General features: G+C 37.8%; 1 protein-coding gene across 2 annotated transcripts in view; it reads left to right on the top strand.

Annotated features, from left to right (window-relative positions):
- The first annotated feature begins 4,099 nt into the window (after nt 1-4,099).
- The window catches only part of fsip1 (fibrous sheath interacting protein 1), a 139,964-nt gene continuing 131,137 nt past the window's right edge, over nt 4,100-12,926 (top strand). For both annotated transcript variants that reach the window (XM_041265195.1, XM_041265196.1), the window contains exons 1-7: nt 4,100-4,205; nt 4,907-5,080; nt 6,907-7,111; nt 8,479-8,532; nt 9,797-9,966; nt 10,751-10,832; nt 11,542-11,637. In XM_041265195.1, the coding sequence (XP_041121129.1) occupies nt 4,913-5,080; nt 6,907-7,111; nt 8,479-8,532; nt 9,797-9,966; nt 10,751-10,832; nt 11,542-11,637 (775 nt within the window). In that variant the 5' untranslated portion in view covers nt 4,100-4,205; nt 4,907-4,912. The remainder of the gene's footprint in view (nt 4,206-4,906; nt 5,081-6,906; nt 7,112-8,478; nt 8,533-9,796; nt 9,967-10,750; nt 10,833-11,541; nt 11,638-12,926) is intronic.

The following is a 12,926-nucleotide window of genomic DNA, read 5'->3' as shown; positions in this document are numbered from 1 at the left end:
AATTTATTTTTAGTACCTGTACTACTTTCACCGAAACATATGAAGTAATATTGGAGTATAAAATTGAAAATAACATGGCAGCTTTATAAACAGTAGGCAAGAGAGATCCAGAATAGGAAATCACCATAGCAACATTCACTTACCCTTCACAGACTACTCAGTAATCACCTGAGAAAACAAATACAGTACATGCTACTTTGGAGAGCAGTGCATTACAATTATTTTTCATTTACGTTCTTCAGAGGAGCTAGCCAGCATGTACACAACGTTCTACCACATTCACTCAAAGATCATACTCATTCTTCAGAGGAGCTAGCCAGCATGTACACAGCGTTCTACCACATTCATTCAAAGAGCATACTGATTCTTCAGAGCTAGCCAGCACGTACGTAGCGTTCTACCACATTAATTCATACTTTGAGTGACTACACCGTTCTTGGTTATATAAATAATTCTTATTAAATGGGAAAATGATAAGCAAAAACAAAGGTATGTTTTTTTTTTTTTGTTGCAATATTAAAAGGTGAGTAAGCTATGCAAATTTGCAGATGACACAAAAATGGGAGGACAGCCAACTCCCAACCAGCAACTTTAATAATACAAAAAGATTTAGACAAGATTCAAGCATGGGCTGACACATGGAAGATTACATTTAATGTGAATAAATGTATAGTCTTGCATAGGATGCAAAAACATTAGAGGCAAGTACAACATGAACAGTAATGAAACAGAGGAGACTATGTACAAAGAGGACTTGAGGAGAGTAGTGGGAATCTCTTAAGCCAACTTGACAATGCGGAGAAGCTATAAAAAAGGCAAATAAAATGTTAGGTTATACAGCCAAGACAGCTGAATTCAAATCTAGAGAATTTATATTAAAACTATACAATGTACTGGTATGACTACACTTAGAATACTGTGTACAGGTCTGGTCTCCATATCATAAGAAAGGCATTGAGGCATTGGAGTTAGTATGAGAGCAACACGATTAATTCCAGGATTGAAGGGTATGTCATATGAAGACAGACTGAAAGAGTTGAATTTGTATAGCCCAGAAACAAGGAAAGCCAAAAATGACTTAATAGAGGTATTTAAAATTGTCAAAGGGTTTAACAAAGTAACTGCTGAGAATTATTTTTCACAGGTCACAGAGAACAGAACCGGGGGCCACAGGTGCAAGATGAAGGAGTGCACATTCAGAACCGAGGGGAGCAGGAGCTTTTTCACAGAAAGGGTGGTGAACCATTTCCTCTCCTTACTACTAACCGACCATGCGGCATCAAAGCGAGCGAGTTCTTACATTATTCACTAGGATGATAAACAAATACTGTAGTGTTCATCATTAAAAATAATGAGTTTTAGGTCACCAGAAAATAAATCCTTTTTTTTTTTTTTTTTTTTTTTGCCTTGTCTCAAATTCAGTTAATGCGATCTATTATATATGATCCAGCTACTTGCAAGTTTTGTTGAGTCAGTTCTATTTAAATAAAACTTTTGATAAGTTTGGTGCTTTTGAATTTAGCACACATTAAAGGAAACATGCTGTGGCTAGACAGGCAGCACCAAGGCCATCAGGCAGGTTTACCCTCACAGCTTTTGTGTCTGAAGGCCTTTACACACCAGACACGATGCAACAGGTGAATGTGTCTTACAACCCCCAGCACCACGACAAAAAAAAACCCAAAAAACATGTATTTTTGATACGAGCCAATCACACTGCCTGTGATGCGATGGGCAACACTGAAGCGATGCAAAAAATAGGATTGATGTCTATTTATGTGATTGTCTCTTGTGCCAGCTAGGGAATTGACCAATGAGGAACAGCTTCCCTTGTGTGCAGTAAACAATGGTGGAAGATCATTCTTGCAGTATCAAAATACCCGGAGCTGTACAATAAAGGACATAAAAATTATAAGCACACAGCAATGAGGGAGAACATGGCAGGAACTGGATATAGCTGGTGTGTATGATTTGTTTACCTTTACTGAAAAAAATATTCTGAAAAGCTATTATGTATTCTACATTTTTATTAGCTGTATATCACGTGCACCTGTCGCCCCTGGTATGAAAAGTAGTGTTGCAGCAAAAGTACCATTTTATGGCAGGACAAACCGCATTGTGTCTGGCGTGTGGAACCCTTTAGAACGTCCATCTTCACTTCAGTGCCCCCTGCTGTCCATTCAGTCCTGGTCCTCTCAAACCAAACCAAACTGTGGTGCTATGAGGTGGATTACTAGTATGGTTCATTTTAGGGTATGTCGCCAAAGTCGTTCACTTGTGACCTGAAACCAGGTAGAAGATAGTTAGAAGCTATTGAATTAGCCTACCACGCCCTGTCAAAAACATGCCTTGTAAAAATGTACTTAATTTCAAATACTCATAGTCAATTGCCTTCTCATTAGATATTAAACTTACCATAGTAGCCCAGTTACCCCGTTTATTATTATACTTGTTTACGTTGTTAACTCACAAGTCCTGCATGAAAATAATAGTATATATTGGAAGCTTATAGACAAACAACAATGCAAATAGGGGAAACATATTTCCCCTCCATTGTTCACATGGTTGTTTCCTCAGACTGAGCCACACTGGTGGCCAAGGAAAGGAGGGCTGACGTTGGTGTGCCTCTGATAAGACAAAACAAACAAACATAGATGCCAAAGGCTGTCCTAAAGAGTGAGATTCAAGGCCAAAGAGTTAGACTTTCCAGGTGGCATGTTAGGTCATTGCTTAAGACAGAGTCTCTCATCTTTGGTCCTTGGTGACGTCCAATAGTTCAAGTTTTTTAATCCAACCAGCACTTAATAGTTTGTTTTAAAATGTACACTGCTTAATATTGCACATGAAACACTTCAATCGGCTAAATAACATTTAATCCTCAGTAATACAGTAATACAGTTCGCAGGCACATGCTAGGTAAAAAATAAATAAATAAATAAATTTTCCAGGACAGTTGGCAGCTTTAACTTAAGTAATACACACAAGAAACCTGTGTACTTACTGTTCATAAACCACTTCTCTGACGAGATTTTTAAGAACATATATTCTGTGGTAGAAAGGTATAATCCTTATGCCGCTGTATTTAATTTATGGTACAGTAGCAATATCGATCTTGGCAAAACCGGACACGCAGCGCAATTGTTTTGTTTAGCACTGGGACAAATACGCAGCTTTAATTAAAATGTATTTTCTATTCACGTCACATAATTTATAAATGGCAGTATAGAAACTACCATGCAAATGAAACCACTGCATTAATGAGGTGTGGAATAAATAAAAACACGCATAACTATACTCTCTTCAAATTAGTGTTCGAAGTATTTTCTTGTAGGGTACATCTGATTGCACAAACATCTGTTTTGCATCTCACCCGGGGTTTACGCCTATGTGCGACTGTTTCTTATGTGGCGTTCTATAAGTTAAAGATTTACTTTTAAAGTTTGCCATCTGACATCACAGTTAGCGAAAGCATCAAGTACAATAAACCGTCTCTTGCAGCTCTTGGTGATGATACGATCACTGATAGATTGAAAACATGCATGCCCGCCCTTGCACAGTATTGCGTAGTGCCAATTGGATGAAACGCATGGCAATACAATTGGCTAAACAGTTGCTACTCTCTACTCCCGCAGACATGTAGTCTCCATGGTTACCACAATACACAAGCTTGGAAAGCGGCTTTCTAAGCTCTAAGCGCTGTGCCTGAGGCCCCGGATCTGTATTGTTGTTTCCTGCAGCGCCTGAGTAAAAAAATATTTCAATCTGTGTGTGTGTGTGTGTGTGTGTATATATATATATATATATATATATATATATATATATATATATATATTTATATATATATATATATAATATTGAACTGACTCTTATGTGTGTGAGCGTGAGACAGCATACCTTTGAATATTACAATTAAAACAAGTAGAAAGGAGGTTTATATATCGGTTAGAATACAATATGATAGTCATTTTTAAGATATTGTTTTCTTGTAAGTACCTGACAAAAATATCACAATGAATGAACTGCCATAGACTCAGCGTCACTAGCTTAATAAAGTTTGAAAAAGTTTGAATAGCAACCACATCCTGGGTTTTAGCGTCATTGGATACAGGCAAAGTACTTGAAACAGAGAAACACGTTCGACGGAGTAAATTGCTATTTTCAGATCATTTGCCTCTTACGCGATACCCCAAAAGACAGGCTAGAAGGTTTGTTTATTTATTTTTGCAAGTCATTTATTTTTTACCCTACATGTGACACGGATATACGTTGATCATTTGTACTACGATGTAAACTATCATTTTGCTGTACGGTACTCTTTTCTGATTGTTTACCTGTCGTTTAGTTAGCGTTGGTTCACAGATGAAAACCAGTTTAATCAATCGGAGGGATTAGAACGAATCAAAAATCTACTGACAGCTGTCTTTTTGGGGTTTCCAATTATTACCGTTACCAATTCCACTGCCAGTAAGAATCCCCAAAAGACTGCTGCCAGTATTTCAACATCAGGGCTGAAGAAAGAGTGTAGAGAAAGTGAAATGGGTAGTTATATTGAGAAAGTGTTTTGTGCAGCTACTGGCAGCAGCATAATCAGCCTACTGGGTTTGTAACTGTAATTTGTAATTTTCTCTTGTTAGGAATGAAAATGGTGCTAATGACACTGAGTAAAAGGCTTTGAGAATTTCCTTCACAATGTAGATGCTTTGGCGTAGGTGAAGACCGGCCACGCTCTTTATACCTGGTGGTCTTCTCCTTCTGCACCTATGGCAATTGTTTGTCATTAGTAATGTTATCTCCTTTTAAATAAAATATTTTTCTACAGGGTTTTAAACTATGTCTTTTTCTTTTCTTTATATACCTCCAAAGTAACAGCCCTGGTTTAACCTGAGATGATTCTCTTATAATTTAGATAGCTATGGACATTCTGAAGGGGAGCTTGGACGAGATCTCAAGGCCAGCGTCCAGTGGCAGGTCTCGGCCGGGCAGTCGTGCCTCTAGTACCTCAGTGCAGGACAGACTGAGGGTCAGCGCTGCTTGCATAGGCTCTCTGGAGGTTCTGACCTCTGAATCAGGAGGACCACAGGTAAACTAGTTTGTAGAACATGTTCCTGGCAATTGCATTGCATATATTTTTCATGCTGGGTTGGGGTCAATTCCTGTTTTTCAATTCCAATTCCTTTTAGAAAATCAATTCACAATTCCAACTCCCATATCATTTTAATCAATTCTAGTACATTATTGATAAAATTTGCAATTAGCAGTGTTCTGTTAAATTATATGTAGTTATTTTTTCTGCTTGCGAAGCAGTCTTCTGTTTAGAACATTTTGAGTTATTTTTCCTCCCCTTGCATTGAAAGTGTTAAAATCTATTTTCTACCTCCTATTTGTTTTCTAAACATTATTACTGGATCCCCTTTTATTATGCTGAGAATATGTTCTTGTTTTTGTTGTGCTCAAATACAATGCAGTATAACTATGGCATCCTGTATGGCACATAGCTAGATTGCAGCCAAACCACTGAAGTGACTTTGAACCACAAAGCATGATTGGGCACCGTGAAGCAACAGCTACTTCATCAATAGCTTTAAAATATGTTTGTTTGGAGAGGTGTCAATATCTTTGATGGGATTGAAATCCCTCACTTGTAAATTGTGTTACTTTTGTGATTTATTTTGTGTTAACCTATTTTATACCGTTACTTGTTTTCCATCACTCATATTCTGCAGTATAAATGTGCAGAATTATCCCACCAGCTACATCAACAACAGTTTTTTTAATGTTCATATACAAGTGTGTGTGTGGCAAAGTGGTTAACAGTGTGCGGGTGCAGGTGATCAATAAACAGGCAGACAGTTGTAATCCAGTTGCAATGTTTTTTAATGGTTGTATTTCGTAATGCAAATGCCTGATGGTGAACAACAGTAAATAATAACAATGTCAATGAGAAGCAATACAGAGGCGTGTATTGCTTGTCTTAATCCGCGGGTTGACCCTGAAATAATAACAGTCCCGTTTTTAGTTCACCCATACGTAACACATACACAAACACCAGTCCACAGTGCGTTCTCTAGTGCTTGTGGTGAAAATACAGTTCTTTCGTGTAAACAAAGTGACGTGTTGTCCAGGTTCTTGCTGGCCTTTTGCGACAGTTCCTAGATTGTGTTTAGCTGTCTAAATAATCACATAAGTATAATTTAGACACGACAATAAACAAACAAAACACTCATGATTTTCTTCACATAAATCACAAGTCCTTCCAGGTTGTTCTCTAACCAAAACAAAGGAACAGATTACATCACTTCGTCCCATATTTATACCGTCACACATGTTAATGCACCGAAGCTCCAACCCCTTTGTAAATGACCGACTTCCTTTCAACCCAAGGAATGAAGTGTCAGGCCAAACAGTCCAGGCTACTCTGTTCCCATTACTTACAGGTCCCTCACAGGTCAGGAGGGAGATTTACCACCAAGAATCACTGCCTTTCTGTCACAGTGTGTTAAATGTATTACTTTTTCAGGAAATAGTTAATTTTCAGCTTAATGCTCTGATCATGTTCATGTGAATGCAGATAGTCAAGATGAATTGCTTAATTGGTTGGTAGTTTAGCCTGGCTCACCTGTAATTAAACACAGCCTTTTGTGCTAACAGTTCTGTTTTGGATTCCAGAGAGAGGCTAGCTAGCTGTGTGGTGTGCTGTGCTGTGCTGGAAGCCTGTTAGGCAGCTTTTGTTTTCACATGGTTAAAAGCATTTTGTTTTGGATTTCCTTTAATAAAAGTGTGCAGCCCTGTGCTTGAACCCCATCCTGACTCTTTCTTCAGTGTATCAGCACTGGATACCATTCTGCCTTTGTCCAGCACAATCAAACCCTCATAATATCACACTGAATGTTGTCTCATCTTCTACAGGATCGTTCTTCTGATTTGGAGGACCTCCTCTGTTCCCCTGGTTCTTCGGTTGACTTTTCTTGGGATGAACTGAGTTGTGAGTCTGAGGGAGCTGATTCTACCAGCACCCAGAAAACAGAATCCCCCAAGAGACAACTGCACTTGTTATCTGAAGAGAAAGCCAGCTCTATTTTACAAGGTGTACAGAATCTCAGTTCAAACACAGGTACGGTGGAGTGTAGCGTTGGTAATATGAATGTGGAGGAGATATCTTTGTTTATAGGCTAAAACCTTTGAAATAAATAATTTTTCATGCTTTGGTATACATTATGGAGACATAGTCTCAGAGCAAGATAAGCTGTTTTCTGATCTATTTCAATTTGTTTTTGGAATTGTAGTTAATAATGATTAACAATCAGTACATGTAGGCTGTAACATAGGATTACAGATAAGCAGAGTAGGCTATAGTGTTTTAGATAGTGGTGTGTTGTATGCATTCCTGCAATGTTTTTCAACATTATCACAATATATTGCTTTGATGTTTTTATTCACGTATTTGGGTAAGCTAGGGGATAAGCCACCCAGATTGTTGAAGACATTTTACAATTACAGTAAATTGTGTTCACAATTTTTTGGTATATGCAGTTGTAAATTGTTGGTTAAAATTCAATAAATAATCTTCTTTGAATTTCCTAAACGTCTAAACTATAGAATTAAACATGTTAAACCTTTTATACCTATTAGGAATCTTTGTAACCAATCATAAAAGCTCCATTAGAATGCTGTTTTTTTGTATTAATTTACATTAATTGTGTACAACATTTGTGTGTGGAAAGTACTTTGAATAAATTACCTTGCACTGCACACATCTGGAGTGTAATTAAAACAGGACAAAAACTCTTAAAAAATCATAAAAATAGTAATACAAAGTAAAAGCGTAAAAAACAGAATAGTTCAAATGTACAAGATCCTGGTCATAGTCAGCATTTACAGGATGTGTAACTCTCTTCTGATTTAAAACAAATATGTCTGAGGGATTTAAGAAGGTATTGTGAAGAGGCTGTTTTTATGTTGGAAGGCATTGAGTTCCAAAGATGAGATCTTAGTGCATAAGTAGTGCTACATGCCTTTAACAGGGACATAAGGTAACTTGGAACATTTCCAGTGTATACCTTATAAACTAAACACAAAAAATGTGTTTTTCTATTCCCCAGACTGAGCCATCCTAAAGTTTCATTGAGAGTACAGTGGTGCTGGTTGTAATCTACATTCAGTATAAATCTGCCTCACTATTATAGATGGGAACCAAAATTGTCAGAACTGTGTTGGTTATGCTCATGTATACTACATCAGCATAGTCTATTAACGTTAATGAGTTTAATGGGTTAACCATTTTGGAAAAATTCTAAACATTTAACACGTGGGAAAACGTTCAAACTCTAAACTGTTAACACCCCTAATAAACTTTAATTAAAATATTATGTGTGATTCTAGACTCATGGCTGATTGTTGTATAGCATTCTTCTTAGAACAATGCTCTCTTGACATAGATGTCACCGACTTACTGTCTGTCCTTCCTGGCTTTGCTCATAGAACAAAATTCCAGTTCAGCAGACTCAGAAGACAACAATGAAGTCAAAGGCAATGGTGAGATTCAATTATTTGTATTATACTTATCTAATAATTACTTTTGCTTGTTAAAAGCAAATGTCATGAGAGAGAGAGAGAGAGAGAGAGAGAGCGAGAGAGCGAGAGAGAGAATGAATTCAAAAATAGTAAACCACTCTATCCTAGGAGAATCAGGATCCAACAGAATCAACCACTTATTTAACTTTTTTTTAAAAATCAAATTATCAATTTTATCTTATTAATTTTACTTTCAGTTACTTTATCTATCTATATCTGTCTCTGTCTGTCTATCTATCTATCTATCTATAAACAACTGGGAGTGTAGGGATACAAACATACAGTAATGAAAATATTTAAAAATGTCGTTCAGTTCAGCAAAGGTTATTTTTCTTGAATATGGACCAGCACAGCTGATCCTACTCTACAGTTAAGCATCATTATGTTTTTTTCTGCTGTTTCTAAAGCTATTAAGGATGTTTGTTTATAGCTGCATCTCACCCCTACACCTGTTGCTTTGGTAACACTTGCTGTCTCTCTGGCACATTTTCTTCAGAACCTTCAGTCCTTCATTCACATTTCTAATATGTAGCAAGTCAGCTCTAGAAAGCTCCTGCTTACTGTACCTTCTTTCAGGGCATTTTGTGTAGCATTCTGGTAGCACTTGGCATTTCATGTTTATTTTTCAGTATTAGAGACTGTTGTACACAAATTATACCATCATTAGACTAATATACTTTATTATCCCATAGCCTCTGGGATCGAATGGAGGCCCCTTTACGGCTGACCTACATACATGTGGCACACATGGTTCTTAGCATAAGGGACCTGGGGAGATGCCTGTTTTTCTGTCCCTCAAGTTGTGGCTCCACGCATTACACATTGTTGTGTATTGCTGGAGCATTTTCTTTCTGGTCACCAGACCCAGATTATAATTAAACCCCTCTTTTCCCACCAGATTACAATTGTTTGTGATTTCTTCTGCACTGCATCATCTCTACACCTGTTCAAAATCACCAGCCACTTTGCCACACCCCTCCACAAAAAGAAACCACTTTGTTTAAGTGTTCGCAATAACAACTCTGCGTGAATATGTATATTAGAAAAATTCAAGGGGAGAGTCTAAAAAATGATACGAAAGTGGACTCTTTGATACAACTGTTAAAAGAAATGTTGACCTATGCTGAATCCAGACGATAAACAAAAACCTGTTGGGTGTCTTGGTGGCTCTTGAATTTCAGTACCCGTTTTTATCGTCCCAAACCTTTTGAATTCAATGCTTTAGGTTCTTCAAAACCCGACGGATCGGATGAAGAAAATAAAGACCCTCGGCTGCAAGAAGCCATTCAGAAAATGAAAAAGCTGGACAAAGTACTGGCTTCTAAAGTGTCCAAAGAGAGAGAAATAAAGAAACAAGGGAAAGAACTGAGGATAAAATTATGGGAAGAACTGCAGGTAAAAGTAACTCCCGTTCATGCAACTCATCCACATAATTGCTTAACCCTATTCACAAAGATTTCGTTCAAGAGTTATTTAAAGAGTAAATGCAATGCTGGTCTGTCAGTCTGACTGCGTTGAATTTTCACTAATCTTCATAGAGTCTGTCTTCCTGTAGACCTCGGGGATTGCATTTGGGTATAATCCGAAAATCAAAAATCAAGTATAGATGAATGCACTAGTTTTAAGTCTTCAAATGTGTGTTAAAGTTTTGTATACATGCATTTTTTCTGCTGTTCAAGAATTCAACATTTGCCTACAACAGTTTAATGTATATCAAACTTAATCAAAAAATAAAACATGAAACACATTATTAAACTTTGTGATTTTTAGAATGCTTGCATATCTGCGGTTTTGCAGGATTCTGCACTTGACTTTAGTCTGCACGTTACATGCTTTTCTCTGAGAAAAACACTGTTTCCTCAGGGGCCCCTTTTTTGGTACACCAGGATTGCATTTGGCAGTAATCCTTGGTACAGTCTGATAATCTGTTGATAAAGAAGGCAGTGTTTGCCTAGAACAGTTTAATTGAATGATAGTGGGTTTCATCTTGGGCTAGTAGGAACTTAATTGTATCCTTTTTCTCCCTTTGTTAGCTGTTGTCAATCTTTTTTCCTTTAGTATAGTCTAACTATAACCTACTGTACAAATATTTCTGGTGCAAGTTTATATGAGACACTAATCAATGAAACCTGATTTGCTATTAATAGTCTGTATTGATACAGTCTGCATTCATTTGCAGAGTACAAAGCATGAAGGGCTTTTGGAGAGTCATGATGAACTTGAGAACACCAGGAGGTTTCTGTCTTTGACTCCTACTTATGGTAAGCAGGCATTATAAATTCATAAAAAATAGTGTTTTCAATGAACTGTATTAAAACCGTCATCACATGTCTGTCCTACAGTTTTTGCATGTGAAAAGCTAAATAAATGTATGGTTTTAAATGTAACTATAGGTTTACTAAGCCCATACACATACCCAACTTTGCATCCAGTAGATGGCACCACATCCACAGTTACAGTAGCTGTTCAGGGTCCTGTCTAGGGAATAGGTAAATCTCATGAACAGCTAATGTCCGCAATTGTTTATGTCAGAAATATTGGTCTGTAATGCATCAACAGGTTATTATTGAGGTTTAATAAACTGGAAAATAAAAAATAAATAATTTAGTAAAATGTATATTACAGCGCTTACACTGTCCTAAATATGCAATGTTACAAATCTATAATGTTATTTTCACTTCAGTGATGTTACAAAATAGTGTGCATGTCCCCTGACCTGAAAGTTGAATACAAACATTGTAACCTCTGGGCACTGAAAAAGCAGATTTAAAACAATAACAATAATAATTTTAATAGTTTAATTAGATGTGATGGTTTTGTAATAATTGTGATTTTATTTGCCATAGTTTTAAAAAAGAGATTTTAATCTCAAAGGGACCTCCCGGTTTCATGCAGATTAAGTTAATAAGACAATGTGACGATGTGACTGTACAGACTGTGGCTTGGATAACGTGTTTTCTTTTGATACAGCCTCTGCTGCCATTGAAGATGCACATTTTGTACCTCTGTTTGACACCCAAATTCCTGCTGAAGAATATAAGAGGGATTACAGTCAGACTGAGGAAGGTACGTATCTACACAGTTTAACAAGGTGCTTATGAGACTCACTAATTATAGTGCAGTGGCTTGCGAAAGTATTGACCCCCCTTGGCATTTTTCCTATTTTGTTGCCTTACAACCTGGAATTAAAATGGATTTTTGGGGGGTTTGTATCATTTGATTTACACAACATGCCTACCAATTTTTTATATAAATATTTTTTATTGTGAAACAAACAAGATATAAGACAAAAAAACAGAAAACTTGAGCGTTCATACGTAGTCACCCCCCCAAAGTCAGTACTTTGTAGAGCCACCTTTTGCAGCAATTACAGCTGCAAGTCTCTTGGGGTATGTATCTATAAGCTTGGCACATCTGGCCACTGGGATTTTTGCCCATTCTTCAAGGCAAAACTGCTCCAGCTCCTTCAAGTTGGATGGGTTCCGCTGGTGTACAGCAATCTTTAAGTCATACCACAGATTCTCAGTTGGATTGAGGTCTGGGCTTTGACTAGGCCATTCCAAGACATTTAAATGTTTCCCCTTAAACCACTCGAGTGTTGCTTTAGCAGTATGCTTAGGGTCATTGTCCTGCTGGAAGGTGAACCTCCGTCCCAGTCTCAAATCTCTGGAAGACTGAAACAGGTTTCCCTCAAGAATTTCCCTGTATTTGGCACCATCCATCATTCCTTCAATTCTGACCAGTTTCCCAGTCCCTGCCGATGAAAAACATCCCCACAGCATGATGCTGCCACCACCATGCTTCACTGTGGGGATGGTGTTCTCGGGGTGATGAGAGGTGTTGGGTTTGCGCCAGACATAGCGTTTTCCTTGATGGCCAAAAAGCTCAATTTTAGTCTCATCTGACCAGAGTACCTTCTTCCCTATGTTTGGGGAGTCTCCCACATGCCTTTTGGTGAACACCAAATGTGTTTGCTTATTTTTTTCTTTAAGCAATGGCTTTTTTCTGGCCACTCTTCCGTAAAGCCCAGCTCTGTGGAGTGTACGGCTAAAAGTGGTCCTATGGACAGATACTCCAATCTCCGCTGTGGAGCTTTGCAGCTCCTTCAGGGTTATCTTTGGTCTCTTTGTTGCCTCTCTGATTAATTCCCTCCTTGCCTGGTCTGTGAGTTTTGGTGGGCGGCCCTCTCTTGCCAGGTTTGTTGTGGTGCCATATTCTTTCCATTTTTTAATAATGGCTTTAATGGTGCTCCGTGGGATGTTCAGCGTTTCGGATATTTTTTTATAACCCAACCCTGATCTGTACTTCTCCACAACTTTGTCCCTGACCTGTTTGGAGAGCTCCTTGGTCTTCAT

The sequence above is a fragment of the Polyodon spathula genome, chromosome 12 (genome assembly GCF_017654505.1).
Source record: "Polyodon spathula isolate WHYD16114869_AA chromosome 12, ASM1765450v1, whole genome shotgun sequence".
NCBI lineage: Eukaryota > Metazoa > Chordata > Actinopteri > Acipenseriformes > Polyodontidae > Polyodon > Polyodon spathula.
Note: the sequence above shows the minus strand (reverse complement) of the source record. Positions and strands in the feature narration are given on the sequence as shown.